Raw genomic sequence first — 15,398 nt, forward strand, 5'->3', positions numbered from 1 at the left:
GGATCTTTGAGAATGCTGGCGGCCCTTCCTTGACAGCTGGCCTGGTACATGGATTTTATAGATGGGAGATTGGCCTTCGTGATTGTCCGGGCTCAGTTCACCACTCTCTGTAACCGCCTCCAATCTTAAATGTTACAGTTGCCATACCAGGTAGTGATACATCCAGACAGAATGGTCTCAATGGCACACCTATAAAGGTTGGCAAGGGTATTTGCCGTCATGCCAAATTTCCTCAGCTGCCTGAGGAAGAAGAGACCTTGCTGGGCCTTTGTAACCAGTACACCCACATGAAGGGTCCAAGAAAGCTTGTTTTGGATGACCACTCCCAGGAGCTGGACACTCTCGACTCGCTCCACCTGTGCTGTTTAACGTGTGGGCGGCAGGACTAACATCCCGCCAAAGTCAATAATGAGTTCCTTGGTTTTGCATTGAGAGATAGTTGGTTTCAGTGCTACATTTTTCCAGGTCTTCCATCTCCTGTCTGTAATTTAGTTTGTTGTCAACTGAGATTTGACCAACTATGGTGGTGACATCAGTGAACTTGTAAATGGCATTAGTCTGGTATTTGGCAACGCAGTCATGGGTATACAATGAGTACAGAAAGGGGCTGAGTATGTACCCCTAGGGGGCTCCACGTTGAGTGTTAGTGAAGGTGAAATATTGTCCCCAATCTTCACTGATTGCGGCCTGTGGGTTAGGAAACTGAGGATCCAGTTAGAGAGTGGGGCTTAGTTCAAGTTCACTAAGTGTAGTAATCAGTCTTGAGGGAGTAATAGTGTTGAAGGCTGAACTGTAGTCAATGAGTAGGATTCTTATGCAGCTGTTCTTGGTGTCAAGATGCTCTAGGGAGAAGTGAAGGGCAAGTGATATGGTATCTGACGTGGATCTGTTGATCAGACAGGAAAATTGGAATGGGTAAAGAGGAGTGGGGAGGCTGGAGTTGATGAATGCCATGACCAGCCTTTCAAAGCACTTCATGACCACCCAAGTTAGGGCCACTGTGTGGTAATCATTAAGACATACTACATGAGCCTTCTTAGGCACAGGGATGATGTTGGCTCTTTTGAAACAGGCAGGAACAATGGCCTGCTGCAGAGAGAGGTTGAAGATGACAGAGAAGACCTCCGCCAGTTGATCTGCTCATGCTCTGACTGCATGGCTTGGTACTCAGTCTGGTCCCATCGCTTTCCTTGGATTCACATGAAAGAAAATTGATCTGACCTCTGATGCAGTGACTATTGGGATAGGTTCGTCAGGACTTGCCATAATAGGCGCTACCTCTTTGCTGAAATTCTGCTCAAAGTGAGCATGTGTTACAGCTCTTGATTTTTGATTATTTTTATTATATCTTTTATCAATTTTGGTTTGGAGCTGTGAACTGGAAGTCAAGGATGACATTTGGATTCTGGGTCACAACTTGCATTAAAAAAAGAAACCAAATAACCTTTGCTTATTTGGGAGGCCAAGCCTGGAAGTCAATTGTAGGTTACTTTCTGATCAAAAGGTTCTGTAGATGTTTCACTGGGGAAGAGCATTATGCTTGAACAGATAGCAAATGTTGGCCATTAATAAGGTCAGTACCTACAAATTGGTTCGAACAAGTCTGGAAAAGACCTTGTGCTCAAGCAAACGGCAGATATTGAAAGGTAACTCGAACCTAGTGGAGGAAGACAGTCAGTCTGTCAGGGAATGGTTAGAGTTTGGATTGGGCTTTAGTCTGTGTTTTCTCTGAAGGAGGTATCTAGCTGTTGATATGACAGCATGAAGATTTGAAAGCTTCCTGTCTAACTTCCAATAAGCAGATCTTGGAAGTTCAATGAACGGAAAACTAAATTATGAATGATCTGTAAAGGTCACCATGATTAACTTCTTCAGAAAATCAACTAAGAAATCATTATCTACACTTGTGGACTAATGCACTGCAAAAATCACAACTAATCTACCCAATTATTTTCTTCTATTTATCCCGTTGTTTGTCTGGGTCTTTTGTGTGTATAAGGCTGAAAACAAAGGTTTGGGTTAAATTACTTGGTTTTTTTTGTCTGCTAATATTATCATGTTGCTACTAAATTGTTAAGTTTTTTGCTTAAAACACAAAATAGCTTCTGAGGGTTTTCGAGGGTTGGAAGGTTGATTTGATTTGGATATCTATTTAAGGTGGAACACAACTAACAGTTGTGTGTATGCCCAGATAATCATTCCTAAAATCTTTCCTACCAAAAAGGTTAAGCTGACTGGCATATAGTTAAGGAGTTAATTCTTGCTCCCTTCTTGGAAGGAAAGTGTAAAATTTATAATTCTCCATTTCTGTCACCACTGCTATATTTCCAGCTGCTCATCCACTTTCAACTCTAGGTTTCTCACTACTGAATGCTACCCTTTACTCTCATGCATCTTATCCTCCTTAGGATTTCATACCTTGTTTAATCCTTTTAAAATTCTCCACTAACTCCAATGTTTTGGCTTTTTTTTAAAGTTGCAGTGTTATTGAAATGAAGAGGCTCTGACTTTAAGTCCTCCAGGAATTAAAGTGTACAATCCAGGGTAACAATGTCACATGCATTAACTGTTGCTGGCAAGAGGCATTAAATAGATCACAACTGTTTAATTAGGTAGAAGTAAAAGTCCCAAGTCACTCCTACAGAAGAGCAGATTGTTCAAATGTCATCGCCACAAGAGGAAATGCAAGCCATTTTATACTTTTCTATAAATCATTGTAATTAATTTTTGTGTGATGTTTATTGGGTTTTTGGTGGATGAAGGATTCAAAGCAGAAATGCTTGAGTTCTACTTTCAATTATTTGGATGGATTGTTTATGTTAAGAATTGTGTTAAGAATCTGCTGCTTGATTGCGATTATTACAAATCATAACCACATTCACGATCACAATTGACAGTTAATGTGAACATTGGTAAACAGATAAGATCACATGATGCCCCATTTTCCTACAAACGAACACTGAATACTGCTACAACAGTGATCCACAGACTTATATATTCACATTTAGAAGTATGTTGACCAATTTAACATCAAATCAAGAGAACACTGCCTCATCTTAGACTTCCCTGATTGAATCTTTCACTCTAGTCTAAGCCTAGTATTTCAATCCCTTTACACCCTAACTTCCTAATCCATCTAATCATCATCTCCTCATACTCAAAGCAAGAGAAAAGGAGGATCCTTAGTCAATTGGCAGAGAGGATGAGAATACAGCTATGAAGGCCATGTTTTGCTGTAACCCACACTCCAAATGCTGTCCATAGATTTGCTTATTTTCCCCAATTTGTCAATGACCTCACTTGATCACAAACAGCCTTAATTAAAGCAAAAACAAAACAAACAACATTCCAATGATGGCTCACTAGACCTGAACCATTAATTTTGCTTTCTCTCCACAAATGCTGCCAGACCTGCTGAGATTTTCCAATAATTTGTTTCTATTTCAGGTTTCCAGCATCTGCAGTTCTTGCCTTTATTTCAGTCTTAACTAAAGTACTTCACATAGATTATCTGTGAATGTATTAAGATCAATAAAGTGGCATATTCCATAAGATCAGAAAAAGAGGAATAAACAGCTCAGTCAAGCCTACTAAAATAAAGCACCACTGATAATCTGGAAGAACATTCTACCCCGACAACCAGTCATCCAAACTCTGAAGGAGAAATTGATAGATGTCATTTCATTGTAGGTGGATAAATATGGCATTGTTTAAAATATGAAGTTAAGCCATATAAAAAGGCGTATTTCCATTGGTCTGGAAATATAGATTCTTATTGCAATCAATGATAACTCTCGTCCTAAAGCTAAAATTTACTTACAGTCAGCAGCTTTTCCGCTGTTGGTCTCTTCTTTGGATTTTTTGTCAATGCTACTTTGAGAAAACTATGGAATGTTGTGCTCCTAAAAAGAGTGAACTTGGATATTACAGCTGTTTGCGAAAAACAAATCCAACCATTTTCAATAATAATTTCAACAGTAGTGACAATTGTTGCCTTGTGATACTCTTCAATTGCAACTGGGTTTTAATTGTTACTTCCACAGCTAAATAGGATTAAAATGCTTAACATACATACTTGCAGTTCTATCATCTTTATAATGTGGTAAGTTATCAAAATAAAATTCCTCAAATCAATTCACACCACAAGCACTGTGTTGAGTTTTGGGCAGCAAATTAATTAGCCATTGGAAATAATTTCACAAAGAGTCATTAGTCTGATTCCCAGTCTTAAAAGGTCTAATTATGACCAAAGTCTGAAAAGACTTGGACTTTAAAGTCACAAACAGAAAGCTTAGGACTGATGTTTGCGGTCAATAATTCTCAACTTGGGCTCTACCAGTCATTTCTGGTACTGCACATTGAGACAAGTGGAAATTGTCAGAGATACAAAGGCAATTTGCAAATGGACAAGTCCTGTTGTGTGGTCAATGACCCCAACAGCTATCCTTTTATTGATTTGGCCTTATGTATTTTCACATTATTCACTCAAGTTCATTGCGGATAATAGTTTGACAGGTTTGCTCAAATGAATTCAGCACTAAAAAAGGTGTTGAAGCCATTTAGTAACCCTATTATTATCTTAATCAATGACAACAATGAATACAAAAGTATCAAGCTTGCATGTTCATTCACAATGGCATGGGCAAGGTATCTCCATGTCTTAAAGAATTGTTGCTCAGTACCAGCAATAAGTTTCACAGAAGTAAATAAAGAAAAATAGTAATATCTGCTAAATTAATTTTTAAAAACAGAAAAATATCTCATGCTATGAAGTTAAAAAACACACAACACCAGGTTATAGTTCACCAGGTTTATTTGGAACCACGAGCTGAGCCACTGCCTCTTCATCAGGTGGTTGTGGAACATGACAAATTACACAGAATTTATAGCAAAAGGGTTACAGTGTCATGGAGCTGTAATGATATGTTAAACAACTTTAGTTAAAAATCACACAACACCAAGTTATAGTTCTTAAAACAAATTTAGATTAAGTCTTTTATCTTTTAGAATGGGATATGGTGGTTTAGGTTCTTTAATATGTAAATCCCAGAATTACATTAATTAGCCATTGGAAACAACCTCACAAAGAATCATTAGTCTGATTCCCAGTCTCAAAAAGGTCTAATTATGACCAAAGTCTGAAAAAGCTTGGACTTTCAAGTCACAAAAGGAGAAAGCTTATCTAATAATAGGTGTCATCCCAGCTCTGACAATGTATTAAATGTGTGAAGGTAATATCTGTACCAATGTTGAGTTAATTCTATCTCTAAAGTGGGGCACACAGAATCTCACATGGATTCATGCAGTTTTTTAAGCAAAACAAAACGTAATTCTGCAAATACGAATTCACCCCATAAACATATATGCGTGCGCATGCTGGAGAGAGTAAGTGTGTGGGGTGAGTGCATGTGAAAGATTGTGTAGAAGCTTGGTCAAGTATGGAAAGGAGTGTGATGAGATATAAGCCTGCGAGAGGGTGCGTGCATGGGGGGTTGCATGTATGCGTATGAAAGAGGGTCTGCGCGAGTGTATATAGGAGTGTGTGCATGTGAGCGCGAGAGTGCGCACAACCCTGTCACAGTATTTGCTGCAAGACATGTCAGAGTGTCGACATGGATACCACTGTTACACCATATATGCGACAGGTATCTGATGTGACTCGTCCAACATTGTTTATCTCACATGCTGCAGGCAGGGATGCCCTGAGGCTTAGTACATTGGCGAGAGTGAACAGACGTTAAGACAACGGAAGAATGGACAGCGTGCAACGATCACCAGACAAGGCTGTTCCCTCCCAAACAGAGGGCACTTCTGTGGTCCGGGACATTCGGCCTCGCACCTCCGGGTGAACATCCTCCAAGGCAGATTTCGGGACATGCAACAACGCATACTGGCTGAGCAGAGGCTGATAGCCAAGTTGGATACCCAAGGGGAAGGCCTCAACTGGGACCTTGGGTTCATGTCACACTACAGGTGACCCCACTGCACTATACTTTCTCACACACTCACACACACACACTCTCACTCCCCCATGCACCCTATACTTTCTCACACACACACACACACACACTCTCACTCCCCCATGCACCCTCTTACAGGCTTATACGCCATCACACTCACACATACTTGACCAAGCTTACACACATGCACATACATACATACATATAGACCCACTGTGTCTCCTGCATGCACTGACATAAAAGTTTATGAGGTGAACTTGTATTTGCAGACTTACATGATTTTGCTCAAAATCTGCAAAAATCCATGTAAAATTCTGCAAGCCCAACTTTAGAATGGAATTGACTCAACATTGGTACAGACTTTACCTTCACACATTTAATACATTGTCTGTGCTGAGATGACACCTATTAGTGAGCTGGCACCACCTTGAGAATATAATTCTGGGATTTACATAGAAAAGAACCTAAACCACCATATCCCATTCTAAAAGATAAAAGACTTAATATAAATTTGTTTAAGAACTATAACCTGGTGTTGTGTGATTTTTAAACTAAAGTTGTTTAACATATCATTACAACTCCATGACACTGTAACCCTATTGCTATAAATTCTGTGTCATATGGTCATGCTCCGCAACCACCTGATAAAGAGTCAGCACCTCAAAAGATAGCGCTTCCAAATAAACCTGGTGGACTATAACCTGGTATTGAGGCTTTTAACTTTGTCCACTTCAGCCCAACACCAGCACTTCTAAATCATGCTGCAAACCAAGAGTCTCCAAAATATGTCTAACATGGGAGGGGAATCCCAGAAGTATGGAGGTTAAAAGCTCCTGTTTTAAGCAATGAACAAAATTTTAAAAGTCAAATTGTAAGTATCGGACAAAGCAACTAGCCCAAATGAGTAAAAATAACATTTCGATTCAATCTTGAAGCTCTTCGCCATTCTGAAATGATCATTAATTATTATGGACTCAAAGATAAAGTGAAGGCCAAAGCCCTGGAAATCATTTATTAAACAATTGGATATTGCAATGGAGCAATTGTAGCAGAATGTTGACCATTTAGAACTAGGACGGGCCAAACCAGCCACCTCCTTCATTTGTACTCCTCTTTAGTGAGTTAAATCTGAATTCACTTCAATTGACTCCTCAATATAGATTTTCAAACAACATAAGCTTCCATAGAAGCTGTATATACTCACCATTTTATTTTGTCTTTTAACTTGGGTGGTTGAAATCCACTTTTGCTCATTAAGAATAACGCCCTATAGATAGAAACATGAATCAAAATGCATTTTAAAAAAAACAATTTGCAAAGTTTATAATTCAATGGTCCAAAAACTTGTATTTGTTACATAGAAGGTAAGATAAACAGGCCATTAAACCATCTGTGACATGCCAGCATTTATAAGCAACTTAACTGCCATTTCAATGACCTCTTTCCAATATGATCTTGCATGCCTCTACTCCTTTAGCTCTCATGAACACATTTAGCCTTTTTTCCTCAAATGTAATAATTCTACTTGCTTATGTGTGCAACAAATTTCAAATTCACACTGTGTATAAAGATATGCTAAATTCCATGTTTGTTCAGCTTGCAGCTATTCATACCTCCTTTACTGTCGTGTTCCACAAGTGGAAACAGTTTCTCAAGATGCACTCAACTTATTCTCAACCACCCCACAGACCACTTCAGTCTGTTTCTCAGACAAAACATTGCCAACCTATTCAATCTTTCCAGGTAGTTGTGTCCTCTAAGTTCTGGTAAAACCCTTATAATTTTACTCCCAACATTTTCTCCAGTAGTATATAATATCCTCTTGTGATGTGGAGACCATATCAGCATATAGTGTTCATGTTGTGGGTTAGACAATAGGGTCTCAGTTTAACATTTTAAATGAAAGATAGCACCTCCAAAAAACAGCCCAGTACTCTGGTCAATCTCTGTACCATTTTCAACTTTGAACCATTTACATTTCTGCATTATCAGATCTACTTGCTTATTTCATGAATTTGCTTTATATCTTTCAGAGGCTAAGTGGCATCAAACAGCCACCTTATGCTTTGCTATATTGAATGTTACTTGTTATTTACTTCAGCATACATTTGGTTAGTAAGACCTGCAGCTTTGGCATTATCTAAAACTTGGACCAATTGTTGCATGTAAATCATGTGTATAATGAGCAATAATGGTCTGGTAGCAGGAGCCGCTGGTGGACACCATTTCCAACTTGCCAACATAAAAAACATTCTCTCAGCTCTTAAATGGTATGCTTTTCTTTCTTCACCTATCTCTTAACCCATTGTGTTATCTGGCCCTGGATATCAGCTGCAAAATCAAACTATTTTCAAGCCTTTCACTCTTGATTCTCATTCAGGAATTAAAAGAAATGCATATGAGTTTGGATACAACCATCCTCTTGGTGATGCAACTAATGCAATTTAATACACTATTAACTGTACAAATTTTGACAATGAAAGATTGACAATTTAAAAAAAAACACTTGAGCTAGGTTAATTGAAAGCAGCCAGTGGATCTAAATTTTCAGCTTTCAGCTATGGTTTCCTTTGCTCAACATCTTCAAAACAGTTGGTAAAGCTCTAGGAGAGTAAAATTTGAAAAAACGTTGTTTATAAAAGCAAGTTGGGCCAGCCAAAGTACTCTCATGAAATGCTGTTGCAGTGTAGAGAAGCTTAGTTGCCAATTTGCATCCTTGAACCCATAACCAAGTAATGACTGGCCAGATAACTGACCAGATAATGCTCTTATCTGATATTGATCAAGCTAAAAAGAATTCCCTCACTCTCTCAATGTCATCATTTCATAGGTCATAAAAAAAACAAAAAACAAGCCAATTTTTCTAACCAATCCATGTGAGCATTTACATCATGGAATCTCTTATGCTCATTTGAGATGACACCAGGGTCTCAGTTTAACATTTTAATGAAAGACAGCACCTCCAAAGTACAGTACGCCCTCATTTGTTTGTGACCATATACAGCAAAACCCTGACAACATCCAGGTTGACTTGATAAATGGCATCTGATATTTGCATCACACAACATACCAGGCAACAACTAGTTCCAACATGAGAGAATCTAATTATTGTTCCTTGACATCACTATCAACATCCTTGGGGCTACCACTGACCAGAAAATGAACTGGACCAATCATATACTGTGCCTACATGACCAAACTAGATGCTGGGAATTTTGCAAATGGTAACTTATCTCCAAAACACAAGGCAGGAGTATGTTTGAATATTCTCCAACGTCAAGCAGCTCAGCACTATCTAGGACAAAGCAGCCCACTTGATTAGTACCCCATCTCACACCCTCAACATTTACTTCCTCCACTGTCTATGCACCAAAGCAACAATGTGTACCATCAATAGGATGCAGTGCATAAATTCACCAAGGGATCTTTGGTAGGACCAACAAAATCTGAGACTTCAATTACCTTAACGGACAAAGGCAGCAGTTGCATGAGAACACCATCACATGCACTTTCCCTGCAAACCACTCACCACCCTAATTTTGAACTATAATCACTGTTCCTTCACTGTCACTGGGTCAAAACCCTGAAGCATCCTTCTTAACAGCGCTACAAGTGTAGTGACCCTCATGGTTTCACTGGGTCAAGGCAATAGCTTGAGGGCAACTAGGGATGGAAAATAAACGGACCAGCCAGCAATGCCAGAATCGATCAATCGATCGAATGAGAAAAAAGGACAGTGCTAATCTAGACTACTAGCAATTAGTCTTTGGGATAAGTGTATGAACACATGACTCACCAGCCCAGAGGAAAGTTGCTACCACTAGATCTGCACTTTGGATGAAGAAATTAATTGAATAAACAACAAGCAAGTCAAACAACAACAGATTATCTCCCCATAGTACACAAAATTAGCATTTTCATATGCTGCACAATAATCACTAAGTTTGAAAATGATAGAAATTGAGATAGTAACTTATTGAGATATTGATTAGTTTAACACTTTGGAAGTCAGTACCACAACTATTACAATTTAAATCCCATACTCTGCAGCCAAAATACGCAAGGATCAATAGCTTGTTTTAATCACAGATTTAACTGGTGATCACAGTTGAATCCCTAAGCAACTTCGAAGAAAGGAATCCTATTCACTAGACATGAGTCAGGCAGGAGCATAAGTGCTGCCCTGCAGATGTGCTGTATTTTGCAGACGTGTCAAATTCAAAGGATTATTAAACTGATGCTCTGCCATCTCTCTCTGCCATATGTAAAAGACCCCAGAGAATATTTGAAGAGCTTTAGAGGAATTTGCCTGCTGTCATGATCAAAATTTATCCTTTGGCCAAAAGCTAAGATTTATAAAAATCAAATGCTGAAAACACTCAGCAGGTCTAGCAAAATCTGTGGAGAAGGAAATAAGTTCATAGAACACAGAACATTACAGTGCAGTACAGGCCCTTCGGCCCTCGGATGTTACGCCGACCTGTCATACCAATCTGAAGGCCATCTAACCTACATTATTCCATGTACGTTCATATGCTTGTCCAATTACGACTTAAATGTACTTAAAGTTGGCGAATCTACTTCCGTTGCAGGCAAAGCATTCCATACCCTTACTACTCTGAGGAAAGAAACTACCTCTGACATCTGTCCTATATCTATCACCCCTCAATTTAAGCTATGCCCCCTTGTGCTCGCCGTCACCATACTTGGAAAAAGGTTGTCCACCCTATCTAACCCTCTGATTATCTCGTATGTCTCTATTAAGTCACCCCTCAACCTTCTTCTCTCTAACGAAAACAGCCTCAAGTCTCTCAGCCTTTCCTCATAAGACCTTCCCTCCATACCAGGCAACATCCTAGTGAATCTCCTCTGCACCCTTTCCAAAGCTTCCACATCCTTCTTATAATGCAGTGACCAGAACTGTACACAATACTCCAAGTGCGGCCGCACCAGAGTTTTGTACAGCTGTAGCATAACCTCATGGTTCCGGAATTCGATCCCTCTATTAATAAAAGCTAAAACACTGTATGCCTTCTTAACAACCCTGTCAACCTGGTGGCAACTTTCAAGGATCTGTGTACCTGAACACAGAGATCTCTCTGCTGATCTACACTAAAATAGAGTGAAAGGCAGGACTGATTACATCACATTTAAAAGCACTTTTCGTTATAAAATATCTCGAGACATTTCACAGGAACATTACCACACAAAGTAATACAATGAGCCACAGAAGTAGATATTTGGACAGATGGCCAAAAGCTTGATTGGAGATAAGTTTCAAAGAGTTGTATTAAAAGGAAGAAAATGAGGGAGGAAGGTAAAGTGACACAGGGAGGGGTATTCCTGATCTCTGGGTCTTGACACATGTATGATTACAGTCAAGCAATTAAAATGAAGATGAACAATCAAAAAGGTCCACAAATATCTTACAAAGTTTTGGGGATTAAACTACATACTGAAGCAGTTAGTCTGTCTTCCAAATACTGTTCAGTGGAGACACTGGTTCGCTCTTTTTCCTTTCTGTAGGCAACCTCTACTTACTCAAGAGGAATCAGACTGAAATGCAAGCTGTATAGACAATCAGCTCTTCCATGGTCTTTTGAGCATAACTTTAGAAGTACTTATTTTACAACGCTGTTACTGAAGATTAAAAAGGAGGATTAATGCCATAAAAGAATCAGAAAATAAGGATGAGAATTTTACAATCAAGGCATTGCTAAATCAAGAGCCATTATAAGTGAGTAAAAGTATTGTGGGGGTGGGGATGAGGGGAGGAGGGGTAAGGGAAATAGTACTTGCCTGCAAACAAGGACAATAGAGTTTTGACTGACAATGTTTACAGAGAGAATTTGGAGTGTATTGGAATATTAGTGTCAGACAAATAAATGACAAATGGGTTGATGATGCAAAGCAAAGTGTATGGTAAACAAAAAATTGATTTGATGTCATTTGATTTACTATTGTCGCATGCAATGAGATACAGTATTATTGGTTCTTGGAAGCTGATGACGACAATAGCTGAATGATTATACAATCTGTTCCCTACAGCAGTATTCAACATCTGAAAATATTGAACTCAATAATGTTGCTGTAAAGTCTAGTCCAAAGATCAGGTGCTGCTCCTGAAATCTCTACTGAGCTTCACTAGAACAGAGGGTGAAGCAGAGAGTAGGGCAGTCAACTGGAAAAGCAATCAAAAGTGGGCTACATAAAGGTGCTCAGTGAACACAATGAGCTTGGCCTTTCCAACATAAAAAGAGACTCCGATGAACCTAGAATGCCAAATCCAACAAACAGTAATCTCAAAGTGGTCAAGGTCCTAATCAATAAAAAGAATGGCAAAGGGCTCTTACTGTTACAGCACTTTGAAGAAAAAAAGTGCTGTGAAAAGGAGATTAGGACATGGAGTCAGAGATGCACAGCATAGAAACAGACCCTTCGGTCCAATTCGTTCATACTGTCCAGATATCCTAACCTAATCTAGTCCCATTTGCCAACACTTGGTCAGTAACCCTCTAAAACCCTTCTTATTCATATACCCATCCAAATGCCCTTTACATGCTGCAATTATAGAAGCCTACACCACTTCCTCTGGCAGCTCATTCCATACACACACACCCGAGTGAAAACGTTGCCCCTCAGGTCCCTTTTAAATTTTTCCTCTCTCACCCTAACCCTATGTCCTCTAGTTCTGGACTCTTCCGTCCCAGGGAAAAGGCCTTGTCTATTTACCCTATCCATGTCCCTCATGATTTTCTAAACATCTATAAGGTCACCTCTCAGTCTCCAATGCTCCAGGGAAACAGACCCAGCCTATTCAGCCTCTCCAGACAGTTCAAATCCCCCAACCCTGGCAACATCATTGTAAACCTTTTCTGAACCCTTCCAAGTTTCACAACATCCTTCCATTAGGAGGGAGACCAGAATTGCACACAATATCCCAAATGTAGCCTAACCAATGTCCTATACAGCCACAATGTTACCTGGCAACTCCTATACTCAATGCTCTGACCAATACCAGATGCCTTCTTCACTATCCTGTCTCCCTGTGACTCACTTTCAAGGAACCATGAATCTGCATCCCAAGGTCTCTTTGTTCAGCAACACTCCCCAAAACCTTACCATTAAGTCCTGTCCTAATTTACCTTTCCAAAATGCAGCACCTCACATTTATCTAAAGTAAACTCCATCTGCCACTCATCGCCCAGTGGCCTATCTGATCAAGATTCCACTGTACTCGGAGGTCAGTTTCTTCACTGTCACTACACCTCCAATTTTAGTGTCATCTGCAAACCTACTAACTATACCTCCTATGTTCATATCCAAATCATTTATATAAATGATGAAAAGCAGTGGACCTAGCACTGAGCCTTGTGACACTCCACTGGTAACAGGCCTCCAGTTTGAAAGGCAACCTTCTGCCACCACCCTCTGTCTTCTACCTTTGAGCCAGTTTTGTATCCAAATGGCTAGTTCTCCCTGTATTCCATGAGATCTACCATGGAGAACCTTGCCTAATGCCTTAGTGAATTCCATATAGATCACATCTACTGTTCTGCCCTCATCAATCCTCTTTGATACTTCTTCAAAAAATTCAATCAAGGTCGAGAGACATGATTTTACATGCACAAAGCCATGCTGACTATCCCTAATCAGTCTTTGCCTTGCCAAATACATGTAAATCCTGTCCCTCAGGATTCCTTCCAACAACTTGCCCATCACCAAGGTCAGGCTCATCGGTCTATAGTTCCCTGGCTTTTTCTTACCACCTTTCTTAAATAGTAGCACCTTGTTCTGATCGCTATTCTTCTGTTCCAAGAACAGACTTTTAATGTCTGAAGGAATGGTGGTAGCATCTTGCTGTTGATGGCAGAAATAGCAGAGAATAATGTGGAAGCTAATGATATAGAAGTTAAGAACAACTGAACCAAATAATGGTTTGAAGAGAGGTGCAATGCGCAGCAGAGCAGAGTGACACTGCCACGCTTTTCTACAAGAGAACCTAAATACTTATCCTGACTTTGTGCATGTATTATAGCAATAAAAAAAATCCCCTTCAGAATAGTTTTGTTAGGTTTGTTCAAAGGCCAGAGTTAAAATCTGAAAGGTTAAAGAGAACATGAAGAGCTCAACAGACATGTCATTTACACAGAATTACCAATGTGAAAACCAGGATACCTCATAGGGTGCAAATCAAACATTGGAGGTTGCAATTCTGCCAATTCAATTGCTGTAATTCCAACAGCCCAGATGTCACAAAGTTGGTTATATCCACCATTCTTCTCCACTGCAGCAACTTCTGGTGCCATCCTACAAATGACAAAGATAGCCCTCAGACGCAGAAAAAGATTTCAGCAATGTTAAAAATATTCTGTTTGACAGCCAGTTATCACATCATTTTTCAAACGTATATATTTCTAGCAATATGCATAGTAGGATAGTACATGAAAACTCGAAACATAACCAGTGAATTGTGGGTCACAAAATTTATTACGTAGGCATTCAAAAATGCAACACTAAAAATAATTGACACATTTTTGATCAGCTTACAAATGCAATTTGAACCTTGATAATGACTCCTAGACCATCCAATTTGTACTAAAGCTTTTCTCTTCCAAAGTTTGAAGTATTCAATAACTACAATATTGATAGCCTCATTTGCATGATTAAGTAGTTTTTTTTAAAACATGATAGTTAAAACTGTAACTTCTTAACTGGCTCTTATGCAGCAGTAATCAGGCTTCAAAAAGGAAGAATTAGGTCATGCCTACTATTAAAAATGCAAAGATTTTAAGGGACCACAACTGACAACACTTGGTCAGCACTCCATGTCAGTCATTGCTGTCTCAGAACTTGCAACCTAAGAATCTCATCATGAAACGCCAGAGAGTCACGGCCATGGTTTGCAAAGCACACGTAACAGATTTGTAAACGCAAAATAATGCTCGACCAATCTAATGGAATTTTTGATGAAGTAACCGAGAAGGGTTGTTGAAGGGAATGATATAGATGTTATGCAGATTTTAAGAAAGCTATAACAAGGATGTATACAAAAGGAATGACCTATAAAAGAAGGATTATGGAACAGGAGAATTAGTGCTCAACTGGATAAAAATTGGCTTATGGACAGAAGGCAACAAATCACAATAGATGGTTATTTTGCAGACTGCAGGGCAGAAACTGTGGTATTCCCCAACAGTGAGTGTGAAGACCACAGTTTATTTTTGCAACGTAATTGACTTGATATTGAAATAGAACAAAACAGCGCAGAACAAGCCCTTCGGCCCTTGACGGTGCACCGACCTGTGAACTAATCTAAGCTCATCCCCCTGCACTATCCCATCATCATCCATGTGCTTATCCAAAGATTGTTTAAATCTCCCTAATGTGGCTGGGTTAACTACATTGGTAGGCAGGGCATTCCACTCCCTTACCACT

The 15,398-nt window shown here is 39.4% G+C and overlaps 1 protein-coding gene across 2 annotated transcripts in view; it reads right to left on the reverse strand.

The window, feature by feature from the left end:
* The window catches only part of map4k5 (mitogen-activated protein kinase kinase kinase kinase 5), a 190,308-nt gene that overhangs the window by 73,553 nt on the left and 101,357 nt on the right, over positions 1 to 15,398 (reverse strand). For both annotated transcript variants that reach the window (XM_072568678.1, XM_072568679.1), the window contains exons 9-11: positions 14,139 to 14,270; positions 7,165 to 7,227; positions 3,821 to 3,902 (exon numbers count right to left, since the gene is read on the reverse strand). In XM_072568678.1, coding sequence (XP_072424779.1) covers positions 3,821 to 3,902; positions 7,165 to 7,227; positions 14,139 to 14,270 — 277 coding nt within the window. The remainder of the gene's footprint in view (positions 1 to 3,820; positions 3,903 to 7,164; positions 7,228 to 14,138; positions 14,271 to 15,398) is intronic.

Source organism: Chiloscyllium punctatum, chromosome 4 (assembly GCF_047496795.1).
Source record: "Chiloscyllium punctatum isolate Juve2018m chromosome 4, sChiPun1.3, whole genome shotgun sequence".
In the NCBI taxonomy this organism is placed as follows: Eukaryota; Metazoa; Chordata; class Chondrichthyes; order Orectolobiformes; family Hemiscylliidae; genus Chiloscyllium; species Chiloscyllium punctatum.